This window comes from Stylophora pistillata, chromosome 3 (assembly GCF_964205215.1).
Source record: "Stylophora pistillata chromosome 3, jaStyPist1.2, whole genome shotgun sequence".
Lineage (NCBI taxonomy): Eukaryota > Metazoa > Cnidaria > Anthozoa > Scleractinia > Pocilloporidae > Stylophora > Stylophora pistillata.
The window spans coordinates 26816677-26837595 of record NC_142521.1 but is presented as its reverse complement, the minus strand read 5'-3'; the positions used below and the strand labels follow the sequence as shown (position 1 = coordinate 26837595).

The following is a 20919-nucleotide window of genomic DNA, read 5'->3' as shown; positions in this document are numbered from 1 at the left end:
TGGGTAGCTGCGTGATACTATGTATCATTCATAAGAAACACTCATATTTCGTCTATCCACTTTGGTTTCTAGAGTGCTCTTATTCTTTTTAAATTGTCCTGCCAAAACGCTTTTCTCTCTACTTCTTCTTATTTTAGTACACACCATTCGCATTGACCGCAATCACAGGAGAAATCGTAGAAGTCAGACATTATAATACTGAACAAGAGTTTATAGCGACAAGGTCTACCCGAACACTTTGACAGCTTGTCCATCCCTGTGTCTTACGATCGTAAATCTCTTACAGATTGAGCAGTGCGTTATAATGCTCGTAAGATTCCTCCTCCTCCTGACTTTCTCATGTCACTAATTTGGTGTGATAACGGTTTTTTTTGGCGTCGTCTAAAGAACTCTTTTTTAATACACTTGGGCAAAGACATGGAAGAAAACCCTCCAGGGGCAAGAGCCATATTAGACGAATTATTAGCCATAGTCAAAGAAAAAAACCGCTACACATGATCTCGGCGTCATGCGCAAACAAGTGACTACCTACATCGAGGAAATTGAGACCTACGACCAAGAAGGGGAAGAAAAAAATACATTCCATCGGTTATACTGTCAACTGATGCCTTCATTTTTGGTCTATGTCACTTATTTTCAAGTTCTTTGCTCTAAAGTCCTTGTATGACAATGTGTTGTGCGACAAATAACCGTCTTTTGTGAATATGCAAAAATCTTGCGTGTCTATTCTTGTTTACCAAACTTGCATTTTAAACGACACTCATTTTTTAAACGCAATGCAAACAAGTGTACCTGTTCAATCTAGGGTCCTTGAGACAGCAGGTGGCTTTCTCCTCCACGTTTAGACAAAGAAATGACCTCTACTAAAGACTTGTTTCTAGCTCATTTGAACGGAGAAATCGAACATAACCCCCACTGATGGACCGGAGCGATCCTAGGCGAATTATTTACCATTGTAAAAGAAAAAGCTACCTTAAAAGATCTTTATGAAATACGCAGACAAGTGACTAAATACATTGACGAAATTGAAACCTATTATTCCAACGTAGAAGAACATTCTACTTTCCATCAGTTATACCGAGACATTATGTCAGCTTTTCTAGCTTATGTCACCTATTTACAAATCAAATATCGTGCTGTGTGACAAATAAATCATATGTGTGTGTGTACATTGACGAAATTGAAACCTAGAATCTTTAACTGAAATATAGATGCGTGCTGTAAAAGAAACTTTTTAATCCTTGGTACGCGAAGCGTACAAACGACTATTTAAATGGGGCAGAACATACAAATGTGTCACTCGCTCAGATGTCAAGAAATCGATATGACGACGGCAGACCAATTGATAGCGACCTCCGAAATTATACGGAACTCCTCTATTACATTTCCGAAGTAATGCTGTGACGTTAAAATTTAACTCGACCTTTCTTCGAAAGAGTGCCAATTTTAATCAAAATACTCGTCGCAGTTAGCGCATGTGTAACCGAGTCCAAGCTCTTTCAAAGACTAAAGGTGTAACTACGAGTGAAGACGCTCGATGCAATCGCTTTTCCGCGATCATCTTTCGTCATCAATTACATTATTGTGCAATATTCCTCGACGTTCCCGGGTATATTTTGTTTTTAACAAAGCGTCCGCTGGCCACAATCGTTCTTAAATACAATTCCAAGCCTTCATTCCTCTCACTACGAGCAGTTAGTATTTATATCGTTACATATCGCTAAAATGAGTAACCAGCGAATTTTTATAGGGGATAGGGAAGCGTTACTTTCCGTACTTACCAATTGTTTACTTTTCTGGTGGTTTTACCTCTCATCTGTTTGGTGACTACGCAGACATTAATTGTTTAAAATCGTTGTGTGTACACCCTCGAACGTTAAAAATTTATTAAGTCGAAGGAACAGTTTTGGACAAAAATGTCGTTTAGCAATTTTTCTTTCCAATTACATAAATATGTTCTAAACTCAAGATTTTGTCCTCAGCTTACATATCAGATGCTAACTTAGTAAAATATTTATGCTCTTTTTCGCATTTATTTTATAAACTCTTCAGTTGCATTCTAATTGCAAAGAAAATGCGTTTGAAAGTCAGTACAGAAAAAAAGTATTCTAATTGAAATGTTTTAGATGTTCTAATGTTCTTATTACATTCTATTTAAAAAAAATAATGAAGTATTCTAATAATCAGATACGATGAATATATGAAGTTCATATATTTGCCGTTGCAGATACGTATGATGCACGATCCTCGCAGTAGAGAGCGCTATTCATGCAATAGCGTAAATCAGACCTGAAAAAAATCAGGCCTGTACGGGATTCGAACCACTGACCTCTGCGATACTAGTGCAGCGCTCTACCAATCGAGCTAACAAGCCAACTGGGAGCATGCCTTTAAGTTGATCCGTAATAAACCGGTGATGATAAATCAGATACGATGAATATATGAAGATATAAATCGTCAGTTGCTTTCCTTTTCTAGAGTTGGTGCGAAAGTATGGAATGGCATCCCCCCTGAACTTCGTAAGCTAAGGAAAGCTCTTTTTAAACGTAAGCTAACTCACCTGCTTTTAAAAATTCTTGAAGTGGAGGAGATGAATTTTGACTTGCACTACCTTGACCTTTCTAGCTTGTATTTGTATTTCAACTGATTAGCTTTCTCTTTCACCTGTTAAAAATCCCTTGTGTGACTGGCTCGGTTAAAACCTTTGACATGATTATCACTAATATTATTTATTTTTATTTGCTCATTTATTTATTTATTTATTTAATTGTTGCGTGTGTCTGTATGTGTGTGTGTGTGTGCGTGTATGTGCGTGTGAGAGAGCCTATACAGTGTCTGTTTAGGTAGCCCGCCTAGAATAGCTTTGCTAACTGCGGGCTACAAAGGCCTTTATTTCTTTAATTTAAATAAATAAATAAATAAATAAAGTCAAAGTCAAAGTCAAAGTCGTAACTTACGAACCTTCACCTCGCTTCTTCGTAACCGTGCCCAAATCCTTCATTATATACGGATGCAAGGTGCGAGGAAAAGGGAAGAAAACTATTGAATATATAGACTAAAGGCTAATTACACAAGTAAAGAATGCGAATTACGTGGTAGATACAAATGCCACACGCTAGAGATAACCTAAGAGAGTAAAAAAATGCACTACATAATCCTAAGTTAGTTCTTTTGAATGCTTTCATGACAGGCCAATATTGGGAGTAAAGCGATTTCACTGATTGAACGACAGCTGTTAGGTTGCTCTCTGAAATCTCAGTAAAACCGTCCGTTTGGAGTCCAGATTCCTCTCTTCGTCCTCTAAGAGTTCTCTCAGAAATTCTCAGTAATTTAGCAATGCTAGCCCAGCGAAAGTGTTTACTTCGCAAGAATTCCAGTTGATCCTTCATAATTTCAAAACGAGGACGACCTTTCTCGCCACTGCTACTCACTGGGCATTGGTATTCAAAAGAACAGACACTCTGTATTTAAACCTTTGAGTCTCGTACGAAGATGTGTTCGTATATAGTCTAAAATACTCGTCAGGCCAACAACTGAATTACTTGCAGCGCTGTTAGTGGGTACACTCTGATGAAGAACGCTAAACGTTGTACAGATCTCGATCGTTCGATCAACAGCGATTTCTAAGTCGTCCAGGTTTGTATTCTGAGTCTCCCATTAATGACTGAAGCTAGCAATTGTTGACCGAGAACTGCTTGAATCTCTCTATCTCTATGTCGCCTCTTCCTCGACGGTATAAAGGCATATCGTAACTTTTCTATATAGTCTTCAATTCAAAGCTTTAAAATTAGCGCAAAAGGGGAAATGTCAATTACATCAGCGACCGCGATACCCTTGCCCAACACCGCTTTGTGTGGCATAAATTTGCATGTTAATTAGAAACATGTTTTAATTAGCACGAAAAAATTCAACTGTGAATAATTCGCATCCTACTTAGAACGTATTTTTCTGCAATTACAATGTATTTTCTGACTGAGAGTAGGATAATTTTTCATTCCTACGAGCAGAGTTTTTTCAAACTTGGCATGAAAAGAACATTATTAGAATACTTTATTTTTTAATTCTGTACTTGTAACGCATTTTCTTTGCAATTAGAATGCAACTGAAGAGTTTAGAAAATAAATGCGAAAAAGAGCATAAATATTTCACTAAGTTAGCATCTGATATGTAAACTGAAGACAAAAATCTTGAGTTTAGAACATATTTATGTAATTGGAAAGAAGAATTGCTAAACGGCATTTTTGTCCACTTTGGCGCTTCATAGAAATTTACTTGAAGAAAAGAAAGTACTTCCGTAGGAAAGGAGTCAACTCCTCGAGACAAATCAATGAAGGGGGTAAGTTTCTAAAGAAACTGTGGTGCTGTGTTGGTGGAGGCAACGAGGTAATTGGGTTTCATCAACTAAGTTGAAAATGCGAATCGGCCACCGTGAAGAGTTAAAAAGCTGATGTCTCGAGGGTAAGTCCTTGGTCAGGGTGAATTAGACTGCTACATGCTGCTGACAATGATTAAAGTGTCTAGCGACTGATTTTGTCATTCCTTTCTATGTCGCGAAAATGTTCTCGGAATCGGTCACCTAGTCGTCTTCCTGTTTTGCCGATGTACAAGAAACCGGAATACGACAGGAAGACGACCAGGTTATCATAAACGTCATCCTTGCTTACAGTCCGCATTGCAACAAGCTTAAAACTCGCTTTACTTCGAGGTGGTTTGTTTCAAGCTGACAGGTTTAAAATGTCGTGTTTCATATATTCCTTTTGCGTTGCCGCGAAATAACTCAGTTTACCTCTCTGAAGCAGCACAACCACTGAGTTATAAAAATTAATCTAACGGGAGAGGCTCGTGGAATACAGATAAACAACAATCAAAGGAGATATCTACGAATAACAATAGAAACGACGGAGCTACAGGATTCTTTACGTTTAAGAAAGCTACCTTGCATGGATAAAAAAGTCACTTTAAGATGGGGTAAATTTCATTATTGGTCTCGAGTATCGGCTTAGGACAATGCAAATCGATTCCGGATAGAAAAACTTCTCCTAAGAGAGGGCTTCATCATGCTTATACCAGGACCAGACAAGATGTTCAACAGAATTATTGCTAGGATACGAAGAAAAAAGTTAATTCCCAATGATTAAAAACTACTAGTTTATTCATAGAGCATTACGGTAGCCCATGCTCCCAACTTTTGCGAAGCCTTTTAAATGTTTAAAATCTCTTTTTAAAATAAGCCACAACCATATAATCAGAAAAAAAATAATAAAAGATAAACAAACTCAATATCATATGAGAGTGTCCCTTTCTAAAGTTCTCGTGGAATAACAATAATTTCAGTAGGCCTTCTTGTCATACTTCGGAGCTATTTTCGTTCCCCAGAGACAGACAAAAATGGATGGGTCATATGCACTTTCCAGGCAGCACTCGAGGGATGCTCCGTTTGGCCGCGGGTTTAGCTTTGATCCACAACAGATGCCAGTGTAAGGGTCATAAGGGACGCCGCCACAGAGTGAATACACACGGTTTTTATTGCAAAAGTGAGTCTTGGAGTTGTAAGGGGATTGGGCGCAACACGCTGTGTCTTTTCCACTAACTCGCTGTTGAACTGTTCCGTTACAGCACAAAGAGCGGACAAGATCGTAGGGCTTTTTGCCACCACACAGTGACGTAATGGTGTCGTTGTAACAGAAATAATGACTGGAGTCGTAGCTTTCTCTGCCGCAGCATTTCGAAAGCTGTCCTCCCCGTTTTGGTGTCACGGTGTCAGCACAACACTTCTGGGTGTCTAAGTCGTACCGAACGTTGTTACAAAAAGGAACAATTTGGCCTTTAGTGCAGAAGGAGCGGGTATTGGTATATGCTTTCTTTCCACAGCACTCTGTGCTGTTTCCGCGGGTAAAAAGGGAATTCAAATGGTTGTCACAGCATGTAAACTTCAAAGTGTCATACCTCTTCTTCTCGCACAACGTGTAGATCTTGCTGTTCTCGCAGAAGTAAAAGCGGGAGTCGAAACTCTTCACTCCACAGCATTGCGCTGTAAGCCCACCATCGCGGGTGACGGGCATGTTTCCACAGCAGATGAAGGAGATAGGGTTGTATTCATGGCCTCCGCAGCGTGGGTAGATCTTCCCACCGGAACAGAAAGACTTAGAGCTATCATAACTGTTGGACGCACAACATCGGGCGTAGTTTCCACCAGTGCGACGTTGAACATTCCCAGCACAGCAAAGGTGAGATTCAGGTGCATAAGTGCTGTTTCCACACTTTTGTATTATCTTCCCCTGGAAGCAGAAATGTGAGTAAGAATTATAACTCTCTTTCCCACAGCATCTCGAGAGGAGTCCTCCCTTTTTCAAAACAACTGTTCCATTGCAGCACTGCGAGGTATCTGGACCGTATGAGGCTTGGCCACATTTCTGGTACTTCTTTCCTCCGTAACAGAAATATGTCCTGTGGTCGTACAGGCTGTTGACACAGCATTTTGCGTAAGTAGAAGGGATCTGTCCATAGCTGGTTAGTGTACCAATGCAGCAAGTGGACTTGACAGGATCATATGGGCTGCCTCCACATAGGTAGATGATCTTCTCGTTATGGCAGAAGAATAACTCACTGAAAATTGGTTAAAATATGATAAAGTGAGGAGGCAGCTATAAACCTGTTATTGATGAGGGCATGCAATACCTTTGTTACTGTTGCGGTACTTGTCACCTCACTAATCCATCTCCGTGAGTCACGAATAGCGAGACACCAAGGAATTATAGCTTAATACCTTGATTGATTGCATTTATTGAAATTAATTCGTTTTTAGAAAATGCTAGCTATTTCATAAGCAGAGATTAAAAAATGCGGGCGATTTAATAAGTAAAGAGAGGATAACATAATTTTTCTATGCGACCATTTCTAGACGTCATGAAAATAATAAAATGTGCTGGCAGCGTTAAAAGCTTCACCATTATCACCAGAAATAGTGCTAAGGCTAAATACTTGTTAAAGTACCTGTTATAGCTCTTTTTCCCGCAGCATTTGGTTTTGTTTCCTCCATCCTTTAATACTACTTCGCCGTTGCAACATAAGAAGGCAGCAGGGTCGTAGGTTTTGTAACTACAGCGCTGATAAATTGTGCCGCCATAACAAAATGACATCCGGGAATTGAAAGCTTGAGTCCCGCAGCAGTCGGAGTCTCGTAGACCGTAACTAGGGCCAATTTTCCCACCACAACATTGTTCACTAAAAATAATGGTAACACAAGTTAACTTGGAAGAGTAAAAAATTAAAACAAAAGCAACTTCAAAGAGTAATCAATATTCGCTCCTTGGCGGAGAGCATCTCTTCGTCCTTTGTTGCTCCGTGATCCTGTCACGAACGCGTAAAGAAAAAGAGGTTCCAATCTCAGACCTTTGCAACGTGTAATTCTAGGATCTAAGGCTCGATTCCTCCCAGGGACTTACATATTGTTTCTTCGTTGTCCAACACTCCTGATGGGGCTAGAAGACACGTTTCTCTATTTCGTTACCGAGCTGAAAGGTTACCATGTGGTTCCTATTATACGTAATAAATCTTTCTCCCACTTTATATCTGAGAAGAGCCCACCACTCAACCTGACGATAATCAAGTGTAGTTAGTGGTCTGTTCCTAGGTAATATCCTCAAATGGGTCCTCGTCTGGCTGACAAGTAATTCCGTATCGCACTACATACGAATCTTGTCTATATAAGAGTTGTGTATGTAAAAGATGCTTTTCAGATCTGCCGTAACCGAGCTATTTACCATAAATGATATCAATGGTCCCCTACCTTAAAGGGTTGTATATTTTACCACCACACTTGTGTAATACTGTTTTGTTACTATGGCAAAAGTAGTCCCTTGAGTCGTAGTTCTCGTAGCCGCAGCACTTAGAGTATTGACCGCCGACCAAATGAAGGACTTTATTGTTACAGCAGGACTGTGTGGTAGGACTATAGGCTTGGCCGCCGCATTTGGGGTAAACTACGTCACGATAACAGAAGTCGTAATGTGTATTGTAGACCGATTTTCCACAACAACTGGCATACCGTAGGGGAATTTTACCTAGGGGAATGGAAGTACCGGAACAGCAAAGGTCTCCGAGGGGATCATATGGGCTGTTGGCGCACAATGCATACAATTTGTAATTACTACAGAAGAACTTGTCGGGGTGGTAGCTTTTTTGACCACAGCAACGTGAAGTTGAACCGGCGCGCTGGACAAGGTATTTATTGCAGCACTGATATGTGCCTGGGTTGTACTGCTGCTGCTGGCATCGACCGTAGATGACTTTGTCGTAACAGAAGTTTATGCGAGAGTCGTACGAGGCATTAGCGCAGCATTTAGCAGCCAGTCCTCCAATACGTGGCTGCTGACTTCCAAGGCAACATAGTGTCACAGCAGGGTTGTAGCTTTTCTTCTCACAGAGTGGATAGACTTTGGATTGAAGACAAAAATAACGGCTGTCGTCATAGCTGAGATGAGCACAACACTTCGCCCTTGAGCCTCCTACACGCGATGTCACTTGTCCATTGCAGCAAATGAAGCTGTAAGGATTGTACTCAGTCTTACCACACAGAGCGTACACCTTGTCGGAGTGGCAGAAGTGGGTCAGAGAACTGTAACTGTACCGCGAACAGCACCGTGCAGCAGCACCACCAAGTCGGGATACCACGTAATTCTCGCAGCACATGTGTGTGGAGGGGTTATAGCTGGTGGCTTTACACTTCAGGAAGACATGACCACTACTGCAGAAGTATAAAACGGGATCGTAGCTGTGTGCACCACAGCACTTGGCGTTTTTGCCGCCAACTCGAGGAACAACCTTCCCACTGCAGCAGTGCTGACGGGTAGGGTTGTAAGGACTTCTTCCACACTTACTGTAAAAAACGAAACGTTTAAATAAGTGATTATTTTCTCAATGAGAAGCTAGAACTGATTTTAATTCCTCCAAGTAATTTACAGTCTGTTACTGAAGGGCTCCTTTAAACATTCGCCGCATAGAGACGTTTTGTTATATCTGACCAGTGTTAGAAGTTGCACACCCTCTTGACCTCACGTAACTATTTTACTAATATCTTACTAACAACATTGTTCTGAGCGAGTGGGTTGTAAGGACTGCTCTCACATTAACTTTCTAAGAAATGTGAAACTCTACTTTGAGAATTAAAAAATCCTGTCATCGATCTCAACAAGGTACCAATGATAAGATTTTTTAGTGGACTTTATGAAAATTTTCAGTGTCCGCAGGTCTTTTATTTTTGTAAGATTTTCTTTAAAGTGTATCAAGTCCGGCATGAATTTTTCGGCAATGTTGTATAAGGAAAACAAATCTTCTAATCTTAAAATCTTCTAATCTTCTAATCTTCTAATCTTAAAGGTGATGTGAAGTACTGATGACAAGTGAAATTTTTTTTTGGCCAGATTTCAATTATTTTCCGGAGCCTTCAGCGATAGAGGTCATACGTTTTTAAGTGCTTAAAAGTTCGAGCAAACCATTTAGATTCCATTCCTTCTTTTATGAATAAGTTGACGAAAACCCCACCTTACAACTTCTTAATGGCTTAAAGCAAATGTAAGTTTTCGCATGTCAATTAATCTCATATCAGCTTCCTCTATAGCATTGTGAAAAATACGCACAAACTTAGCACTTGGCGCGTTACCGTCGTAACTTCGTAATTTCATTAATGGAACTACAGATGAATACAAACCGTTAAGGTCAATATTAATGATTATTTGTCACTCGTGACATTATGCAAGAAATAGAAAGTTGCGAGGAAGTGTACGCCAGTACTATAACCCAGAAATTTCACGTTTCTCTATCGATGCCGCAGACTTCTCGTGTGTGTCACGACGAAGTTTGGGGCTTAGGCATATCGCTCAATATATCGTAACAAGTAAAGGGAGGTTTTAGCTTCTTTTACCTGGACATATAGACTGAGCTAGCTTAAATTTGAGTCACGCAAAACGGTCCACCGTGCACTTACTTGTGAACAACTTCGCCGACGCAAAAAGCTGACAGCTGGTTGTAGCTACTTTTACCACAACACCTGGCTTGCAGTCCACCCGTTCGTGCAGCAATCACAGAATTGCAACAAATTTGGCTAACTGGATTATAAGGCTTCTTTCCACACAAGGAGATAATCCTACCTCCATGGCAGAAGTATTGTCGTGTATCATAACTTTTGGTGAGGCAGCAGGCGGTAAAGCTGCCACCAATCTTAGGAACCACCCGCTTGTTGCAGCAAAGGCTCCTTGTGGGATTATAAGGTGATAAGTCACACTTTGCGTACACCTTTTGGCTGAAACAGAAGTCGGTGCGTGAGTTATATGGACGTTTGTAACAGCAGCTGGCATAGTGACCATAACCACCCCGAGGTGCCACGAGGTTCCCACAACAGAATGACGTCTGGATATTGTAGGCATTTCCGCCACACTTTTTTTGGATCTTGTTTCCATAGCAAAAGAAGTAGCGTGAGTCGTAGCTTTTTACACCGCAGCATTTGCCTTGTTTTACTCCGTACTGAGGACATAGGTTACTATTGCAGCATAAGAAGTGATCAGGGTCGTATACTCTGTTACCGCATTTAGGAACAATGGCTCCTCTGTGACAGAAATTGGTGGAAGAGTCATAGGCCTTCTTCTCACAGCATCTGGCATATTTACCACCGGGACGACTGTAGAAGTTGTTCTGACAGCATATATAGGTCAGAGGATTGTATATTTTCTTGAAGCATTTTGGATAAATGTAGTGGTTGAAGCAAAAATAACTGTCAAACGGAAAAATAAAGAGGACTTTTAATGGAGTTTGTTTAATGAAAAACTCAAGTCGCGCAAAAGCTGGTACAGGGCACGGAACTGTCGTTTATCCTATAGCAAATAATGGACGACCCCATAAGCGGCAACGCTTTCATCACCATCATGTTCAAATAAAAGTTTTTGTTGTTGTTGTTGTTGTGAAAACAAATGATATGATTATAACTACCGCAAAGAGAAAATAGATACAACAGATAGACCACTTTCATAAATGGCTGCTGAATTAATATTCTTTTGTTTAAATTGAAATTAGCCTTTCTGGCCTCGTTCTCCAGTACAAAATTGAAAAGAATGCAAAAGAATACATTATCTCAAGCGAGGCCAGAAAGGCTAATTTAAATTTAAACAAAAGAATATTAATCCGGCATCCATTTATGAAAGTGGTCTATGGGGCGGCCAAAGCCCCGGTGTTGATAACCTCCACAATAACGATATGCATTACGTTGATTTGTAATTTAGAGCACATTCCCAAAAAACATACTCCCCAGATTTTCACGAGATCCTACAAATAAATGCTAAAATAGAAATATTAAAAACATTAAAACAGTCGAATGTAATTATTATTATTATTATTCAATATCTCAATGTGCGAGTGTCTAGAGGCATGGTTAAAGCCTTGCGATTCATACATTTGATATCAGCCAGAGTTGATCCGAAACAGAAACGCGAGGTAAATTAACATCGTTACGTGCGATGAGAAATGTTGTAGAGGGAGCAGATAGTTTCATCTTTGCGGAACTGCTATACCGTGGCCCCATCCCACTCTCTCTCGAAAAAAGAATAAACAACGATATAAACAAACCCTTACAACTACTACCTCCCTAATCTCGACTCCCTTACCTTCCGCTGTCGTAACTTTTATCTTTACAGCATTTGGTACTTTGACCACCAACGAGAGGTCTGATTTTGTTATCGCAACAGATAAACGACCGAGGGTTGTAAGCACTATCGTGGCACTTTGGGTACACTTTCCTATCGTAACAAAAGTTTCCTCGGCCGTCGTAACTCTTGGTGTAACAACAAGTGCTGTATTGACCGCCTATTCGAGGGTTTACTACTCCATGACAACATTTTTGGGTAATTGGATTGTAGGTCAATTTGCCGCAGAGTGGGTAGATAAGTCTTCGGTAGCAGAAGAAGAAACGAGAGTCGTAAGTATGTATCCCACAGCATTTTGCGTGATCACCGCCAACACGTCTAACAACATGTCCTTCACAACATTTAAAGTAGAAGTCTAAGAAAATAGAAACAAAGACTTTTAACTCTTTACACTCTAACCTCGCTATACATATTCTCCGTACTGTTCTCTACACATTTCCTAAGGTGGTGAAAAAGAGAATCTGTCTATCAATCAGGAGCATTTTAAGTTGATGACCATTTTCACTATTCTCGTGACTTTCATGTTTGAAAGACAAACACTACTCTCCTTCCCACTGCTTCAAAATTAAGCGATATCACTGCACCGCGAGAATTCCCACGAAAGGCAAGCAGGTGAACCAGCACTCACCTACACGATGCTTAAACGAAATGAGGAATACAGCTACGGGTCCAATCTTGAAAGGGACCTTTATGTGGACTCAATCGAATTTCCATCACCTTGATTTTATAGTTCGCGAGTTTAGACAAGCGTCCGTTATGAAATTTCGCTATCTTATCCATTTTCCAGATATCTTTACGAACAAAATATTGTTCGCATAGATAACAACATTATATGAAACGCGTAAACTTCCTTGCCATCCGCGACATATCTGGTAGGCATTAAAACTTTTCATTGCAGAATTAATTCATGTGACGATCCTTAGTACTGAACTAAACTATATGAAGTTATTACTAATTAAAAATATCAATTGATTAATTTGTCTTTCACTCTGTCGAGAGGTAATATACATTAAAGCAGCAATGGAACGCTCAATTAATGCACAACATAACATAAAACTGGCGTAGTTATGGAGCGTAGGACTAACTATAAAGTTGGCGAGAAAAAGTTCGCCGTCATCGACGAAAACAGAAACGGGAAGAATTTTATCTCGTTTTTTCCCCTATACAGACCTATTCGTGGCGAATATATTTTTTTTTATCATAATAAAGAACACTTTATCAGAAATAAGGAAAACAATTAGAAAAGCACGGGATTGATTGTTTTGCTGTGACGAGAAAAATAAGAGCAAGCTCTTGTTCATGTAAGCTGGAAAGTTTTATGTCCTTCCTTTTTCTAGCCACCGGAGAACTTGAGGAATTTAATGAAAAATGACCGCGAAATTGCAGGCAGTTACTACGATTCATAGTGAGAAATGACAAGGTAATTTAGACAGATTGTTCAAATGTTAAAATGTGAGCATCGTAGCTCACCTTTTAGGAATAAGAACTCGTTCGCTTTGCAAAATAATATGATCTTACCTAGGTTTCTGAATTTAGTCATCACCTGACTCCCCACACTTAAACTTGATGCATCTTTCGCTGCGAGTAGGACACCCAAAGACACGGTTATCACCGACACGAACAACATTTTGTCTTCAGCTCAGACCGCCAGCCTAAGTCTTTGGCAAAGTTGTCTAATCGGCCTCTTTTATAACAGCACAAGACTGCCATCTTTGTTAGGAAGAGATAAGGACCTCTTGTGAGTTAAGTGGTCCAGACAAAGCGATGAACGTTAGTAATGAAATACATAAAAATAATTATCGTGCGTGTACAGCTGGGTTACATGAAAAATGAGGGCGTTTAACTCTTTTTCAATCTGAGCTATGTCATTAGTAGTTTCCTTTCTTGAGCAAAGGGACTGTCACAATATCATCAAGTCAAATATCCATTTAAATACTACTATTTGGATGGTTAATTTTTCGGAAGTCACCAAATGTCGCTGTTCCCAACAGTAACGATTTTTTTCTCCTTTGGAAGACATTTTTACAAACTGACAAATAACTGAAATAAAATTACTACAGACAAAAACTTCAAAGAAATTCAGAGATGTCTTTCACTTGTGTATTCAACATTGTTCTGTCATATTGGTTGTAATACGGCTCAATAATTTGTATGGAGCACAATGGCAAATATTTATAACAAAGAAAAAAGGAAATTTTTTCATCTCGTTTTTATGCGTCAAAAATACCTAGGAAAAAAACATTTACAAAGAGCTCTGTTTGACCTCTTAAAATTATTTCAGTTTTATCGAAACTATTTCTGCCATCTCGATCGTAGCTTCATGCAAGATATTTATGCAAAAAGTCGATGGAGGAGCCTTTCTTCGCGTGACAATCTCCCGGAAAAATCGCAAAAGTTTTTAGTATTATAAAAAACGTAACAAAATATATACAATATACAGTATGTACTTGTACTTGTCTGTTGGCAGCTTTGGTTACGCAAAACGTTAGGGTGTTGCATGCCTTTTCTAGTAACGAGGTCATCAGCAGTTTTCTTGGTTGAACAACAAGAGCTGATATGGCCAGTCGCATATCTAACTAAAACGTCAGTGTTTATTTGCAACGGTAAATATTTTAATCTCACACAATGAAGATATATACCATAACCTCAAGCTGACCTTTTAATATATCGTCATTACCTTCAGTGGTGAAAGTTCTCGAATGATATATTTCTATGACCTCTTATGATGGCGCGACTTGGTACATTTATGAAAAAATTCTGTCCTAAAGCCTCAGATGTTTTTCATAAAAGTTTGTTTACATTGAAAAAGAAACGTTACTTGCAGATACATGTTTTCCTTGTCGACTGATTCCTGAAAACAAATCTACCCATAATTTTGCAACCGATTGATTTTGATTATTCCATGCTTTCCTTCTTAAGATGGCTTTACGTGAAAGAAAATGGGAAGCAATTCTTTGCGTAACAATTTCCCAAAAATATTTTGAAATCCCTGGAAAGATCTCATGCAAGATCATCTGAAAAAGCATGGTTTACTCTTAGAGAGTGATAGAGGTTGTGCTTGTCATAAAATTAGCGAATGATTTAATAAATGACCGGCTAAAATAAAGTCTGTTTAGAATAGAAGGTGGAGACTGAAGTCTTACTTGTGCACGAAAAACTAGATACTCTAAACAGCTTTCTGCGCAGCTTTTTGTATCGTTTAAATGATACCATGTGTTGAAATATCGCATGTAATCGCAATCAGAACAACGAGAACAGAATGTACCGTTCAACACAAAGGGATACTTGATTGGAATTGACAAAACAAAATATCTAAAAATATCTCCATGCGCAAAATGCGCAAAACAATAGAAGGGAAGAAACTCTTGATTCTCGTGTCTGTTCTCAAGCAAGTCAACTATAATAATGTTTCATCAAAACCCCGCAACTGAAACACTCAACTTAGAATGACGAGTCATGCTGTGTCAATTCTTGAGTCTTGACAACTACCATGCAATTAAAAAAAGGTTATACAGATCGTTTCCGAGGTTAAGTTTTCTTTATATAAAGTATGTATGCTGAGCACTTCCTTTTTTTTGGAACCTTTACGAGTCAGTCGCAATTTTCCTTCTTTCTTTTGGCTGAAAGCACCTGAAACGGAACTTGAAGTGAATTAAATGACGAATTAGTTTAGGGCCGTTTGGAAATCGAGGCGAGCTAAAAATTAGAGAAGTTTCAATGAGTTAAAAACTTTAACTTTACTTGGCACAAATTTTGGAATGGAAAGCTAGGATTCAAACATCTGTAGCCTTTTGAGTGATTGAAAAGACGAAACCTTGTGATTTGGCACATTAGGAGCTAAGGAACATTGAATATTACCACTGAACAGAAAGGTGAAATACTCCCTTTGAAGGGATATGAACTTTTAGTTCATCAATGCTCAGGGACCGTCAGTTAGGAGACTATTTGTAGTTTTTTTTATTATGAATGTAAACCTAAAAGTAATTGTCCTTTTTGAACGTTCTTACTTCATTTATCCCAAATTTTTCCACCATTTGTCTCTCCATGGCTACACAAAAAGAAATGCGAAACAAATACTTGCGTGATAAACTCCGAGAAATCAATGTAAATCGCTCGAGAATTTCGTGATCATCTTAAAAAGCGTGGTTTACCCATTAAGGGTGAGAGATTGCGTTTTGCTATGAAATGAATGCAGGTTTTGATAAATGACCTGCTATGACAAAATATGTTTTAAAATAGACGACAAAAAGGAAAAGTTATTGATCTCGTACGTAATCAGATTTTTTGTAGCGAGAAAAGCATGTAGGCGCACTTCTGCTCTAAAATGAGGTACTAAGGACAAACTTATGCTCAAATCGTTCTGTTCTTTTACTTGCACAGTGTGGTGAAACATTGCATACAGCCTTAACAATGAAAAAAGAGTTATTCTGTTATCTCTATCGTGCAGCTATATACTTGAATAAGAAAACATTTCGTCCGTGCACTGATTACTGTTCACCTTATAATACTAAATACATATTGCATATTGTTGTTTTACACGCATGTGGTAGTGAAATAATGCACACAGCCTTCAGTTATCGATGAAAACAAAGTTATTCTGCTATCGATTGCTTTGTCGTGCAGCTGTATACTTGAATGAGACAACATTTCAGCGAGCACTGATTACTGTTCACCTTAAAAGAGTAATTACATACTTAGATACAATGAATATATGAAGTTCATATATTTTGAACTGCGGTATTAGATACGTATGATGCACGATCCTTTTTCAGGTCTGATTTTCGCTATTGCATAAATAGCGCCCTCTATTGCGAGGATCGTGCATCATACGTAATTACATATTGTTCAAAAACTATTCTTCAGAATTCGTGATGTCCGCAAACTTCTGACGGGAATTCCTTTGTATGTAATTCTCCTGAAAAAAAAAAACCAAAAAAACGATTTTATAACAAAAAAAGGGCGTTTTAGTTTTATTTGAAAGCTGGAGCTATTACCAGCTTTTGATCGATCGAGGAGCAATAAGAGAGAAGAAATTGTTGAATTTCGTGAAGGGATTACTTTACTGGCGTGATAACGTTCCCAAACTGGGTTAGACATGAGTATTTATCGTCAATTCGCTTCCTACCCAAACACTGAGCCAAGGATGACGAGTCATACCCTGTTAAATTTGAGCCTTACCAACTAACGGTTGTTTAGGTAAATTGGAAAGTTATGTACGCGAAGAATATTCCTAATATTCATGTCAAGCATGCCAAGTACTTCCTGCGTACACAAACTTAGTAAGACAGGTGTTGTACTGTTTCTGGTTTTGAGCAATGACTTTCACCTTTCTCTTGGCTGAAAGTATATGGAACTCAAGTCCAAAGGTTAACAAAATTACATTTTGGCGTCTTTAGAGAAATCGAGCGGATAGAAAACTACAGAAACCAACTTTTATTAGTTCCTAATCATTCTTCTGAGCTATGAAAAAGTATCAATATTGGAGGTGTTAAGAATAGATTGTCTACGCTGGAATGCTCAGAGATGTCAGACATCGTCGTTGATGTGGTTCAACTGAAACAGGTTGAAAGATTGTCGCAGGAAAAATGGTTGACAGAAGTTTTGAATTCTCGGTGTTTTTTCTGCACTTGGACAGTATTTCAAGGGGGTGGGAACGTTTCAAACGGTATGCAGTCCTTTGCATTATTTAAAATCACGAAACTGCATGATTCTACACATGATGTGTTCAAGAAATATCGGATTTATCTCTGAACAGACATCGGATATAGAGATTACTGAAGCGTGGGTTAATTGATTCCTTTCATGAGAGATATTCGGTCGACAATCACATTGACGTAGGCCTGAACTTTATCAGTGCTCGGTGTGTAGGTGGAGAGACTATTTTGGAGAAAATTAAAGTAAAGGAAAACCTGAAAACAATTGTGGTATTGCATTATTTGCAGTTTAAATGTAATACAATGGTCCAGAGATTTCGAGATATTGCGTAAAATGTACTGATTGATAATAGAATGAAAACAAGTAATATCATCCATAATAGTAATAGTAATAGTAATCAAAGTTTAATGTCTTTGCGTGGGGCATGGTTACCCATATTGCCCGAGCCAGAGGCTCATGTATGAAGCGCAAGACAACAACCCACCCATCCCACCCCAGAGGAGGACACCCATCACACAGTAATCTCGTGCGTGGGAAATTAACGTCTCCTACCCCTAACCCTGCAGGAGACGGAATCTCCATTTATTCGTCCCTATCCGAGAAGGCTAGAATATCTAAACCACAACGTAAAATCGATGTAAAATGTGGAGGTTTAAAGTACTGTACTTGAGACCTACGTGTTTGCGTTTGCACCTCTTCAGTAGATAAATTTCAGTATAAATAGAGAATGCTTTACAGTGGGAGGGTAATCTACGATATCCAGTTTTGGTTTAGACAGCAACGCCCTGGAACGCCATTTTATCATGGATGAAGCTGTGACATCAGAGCTTATTTCAAGTTGTTTAACTAACCTTTTTAACATACAACAACAAACATATGAAACATATGTGTGCACTGCGGTTATGAAACGTATATGTGCACGATCCTTCGCAGTAAAGCACTATTTGAGCAATAGTGAAAATCAGACCTGAAAAAAATTTGAGGCCTGTACGGGATTCGAACCACTGACCTCTGCGATACTAGTACAGGTCTGATTTTCACTATTGCTCAAATAGTGCTTTACTGCGAAGGATCGTGCACATATACCTTTTTAACATAAGAAAGACTTTATCGGCAGCGATTTGCCCTGCACTCAGGCACATATCAAATGAAATCTGCCGAATGAACCTCAATGGCTCCAAATTTGTTATTTTTGGCCTTTTCTTTTTGCTACTGCTGTTAAAAAGTGGTATTTAGATTAGATTGGCGTCAACACAAGAAAAGAAAAAAACATAATTTCTGAAGGAGAAATGGCTGTTATCCGATTTGATTTGGTCGTGTAGAATACCAGTCACTTTACAAGTAAGAGTTTTAATTAGTCTGTGTTATCAAACCAAAGGAACTCTTGAGCCATTTCCTTACAAACATCAGGCTCAGGTTTTTAGAAGGATATAAATAACGATAAATAAATCAGCTCCATTTGAAAAACGTCTACCAGTCCATTTTGATAACTATCATCCGCTAGATAGCGATTCATCCGTTGGATAGCATCATCCGCCCTTTTTAGGGAAATTGAGCGGATAGAAAACTACAGAAACCAACTTTTTTGAGTTCCTAATCACTCTTCTGAGCAATGAAAAAGTATCAATATTGGAGGTGTTAAAAATAGACTGTCCACGCTCGAATGCTCAGAGATGTTTCCGCAATCGTCGTTGATGTGGTTGAACTGAAACAGGTTGAAAGATTGTTGCAAGAAAAATGGTTGATAGAAGTTTTGAATTCTCGGTGTTTTTTCTTCACTTGGACAGTATTTCGAGGGGGCAGGAACGCTTCAAACGGTATGCAGTCCTTTGCATTATTAAAAAATACGAAACTGCATGATTTTACACATGATGTATTCAAGAAATATCGGATTTATCTCTGAACAGACATCGGATATAGAGATTACTGAGGCGTGGGTTAATTGATTCCTTTCATGAGAGATATTCGGTCGACAATCATATTGACGTCGGCCTAAAGTTTATCAGTGCTCGGTGTGTAGGTGGAGAGACTATTTGGAGAAAATTAAAGTAAAAGAAAACTTGAAAACAATTGTGGTATTACATTATTTGCAGTTTAAATGTAATGCAATGGTCCAGAGATTTCGAGATATTGCGTGAAAATGTACTGATTGATAATAGAATGAAAACAAGTAATATCATCCATAACGTAAGATCGATGCAAAATGTGGAGGTTTAAAGTATTGTACTTGAGACCTACGTGTTGGCGTTTGTACCCCTTCAGTAGATCAATCTCATTATAAATAGAGAATGCTTTTCAATGGGAGGGTAATCTACGATATCCAGTTTTTGTTTAGACAGCAACGCCCCGGAACGCCACTTTATTATGGATGAGCTTATTTCAGGTTGTTTAACTAACCTTTCTAACATAAGAAAGACTATATCGGCAGTGATTTGCCTTGCACTCAGGTATATATCAAATGAACTCTGCCGACTGAACCTCAATGGCTCCAAATTTGTTTTTCTTGGCCTTTTTTTTTGCTACTGCTGTTAAAAAAGTGGTATTTAGATTAGATTGGCGTCAACACAGGAAAAGAAAAAAACATAGTTTCTGAAGGAGAAATGGCTGTTATCCGATTTGATTTGGTCGTGTATTATACCAGTCACTTTACGAGTAGGAGTTTTAATTAGTCTGTGTTATCAAACCAAAGGAACTCTTGAGCCATTTCCTTACAAACATCAGGCTCAGGTTTTTAGAACGATAAATAACGATAAATAAAGCAGCTCCATTTGAAAAACGTCTACCAGTCCATTTTGATAACTATTATCCGATAGATAGCGATTCATCCGTTGGATAGCATCATCCGCCCTTTGGCTGACTGGGTCCAAAACCCCCTTTCCCTTTTTTTTTAAAACAGGTGTTTGGAATACAAGAATGCGCAAGTTACACTGAGGGATGTTAAATTGTCATTGCGTTTAATTCTCATAATCGATTCAGGAGAAAGTGTATAGCAGCAGAAGTATTACTAAGAGTATCTTATTGCTGGAATATACTGTAGCTAGTGAATAATGTTAAGAAATGGTTGATGAATTGTGGGTGCATCGTGCGTTGTTGTGTTTTTTCATTATTCTTAAGAGGTTTCTCTCTTTCCATCAGGAGCTTAGAAAGATGTTTGCTGATTTTCTCTTTTAACTTGGTGGATTTTTCGATCCTATTGCAGGGGGGGGGGGGGGGTCAAGATGCTATCTTATATCGTTATGGATGGTGTGGTATCTCAACAGCCTCCAGAAAATGCAAACATTGGATGTATCATTAATATTTAACTGTTAAGAAACTAATTTGATAGGTTGCCGAAACTCTCAGTCGTGACCCTTTTAAAGATCGTTACTCGAAGAGTTCCGACTTCCTCCCGAGTTTCTCATTTGAATTTATGACTATTCGAAAAGCTTTTGATCTTTCTCACAGGTACTCGAAGATTTGCGAGTGACGTACTAAGGTTTCAAGTTATTGATGGGTTGCGAGCCAATTTTTCAGAACTTAGATCTCAGGAATAATGATGCAGGTTTTGGCTTGAGAAACACTTACTGAATTT

General features: G+C 38.8%; 1 protein-coding gene across 1 annotated transcript; it reads right to left on the bottom strand.

Moving 5' to 3' along the window:
* Positions 1 to 5131: 5131 nt before the first annotated feature.
* LOC111338946 (uncharacterized) lies at positions 5132 to 13364 on the bottom strand. The gene is made up of 6 exons (XM_022945511.2): positions 13212 to 13364; positions 11655 to 12048; positions 9986 to 10768; positions 7790 to 8878; positions 6994 to 7224; positions 5132 to 6606 (listed from the first exon to the last, which is right to left on the bottom strand). The coding sequence occupies exons 1-6, from the start codon at positions 13318 to 13320 to the stop codon at positions 5331 to 5333; spliced, it is 3882 nt and encodes a 1293-aa protein (XP_022801246.2). The 5' UTR covers positions 13321 to 13364; the 3' UTR covers positions 5132 to 5330.
* Positions 13365 to 20919: the final 7555 nt, after the last annotated feature.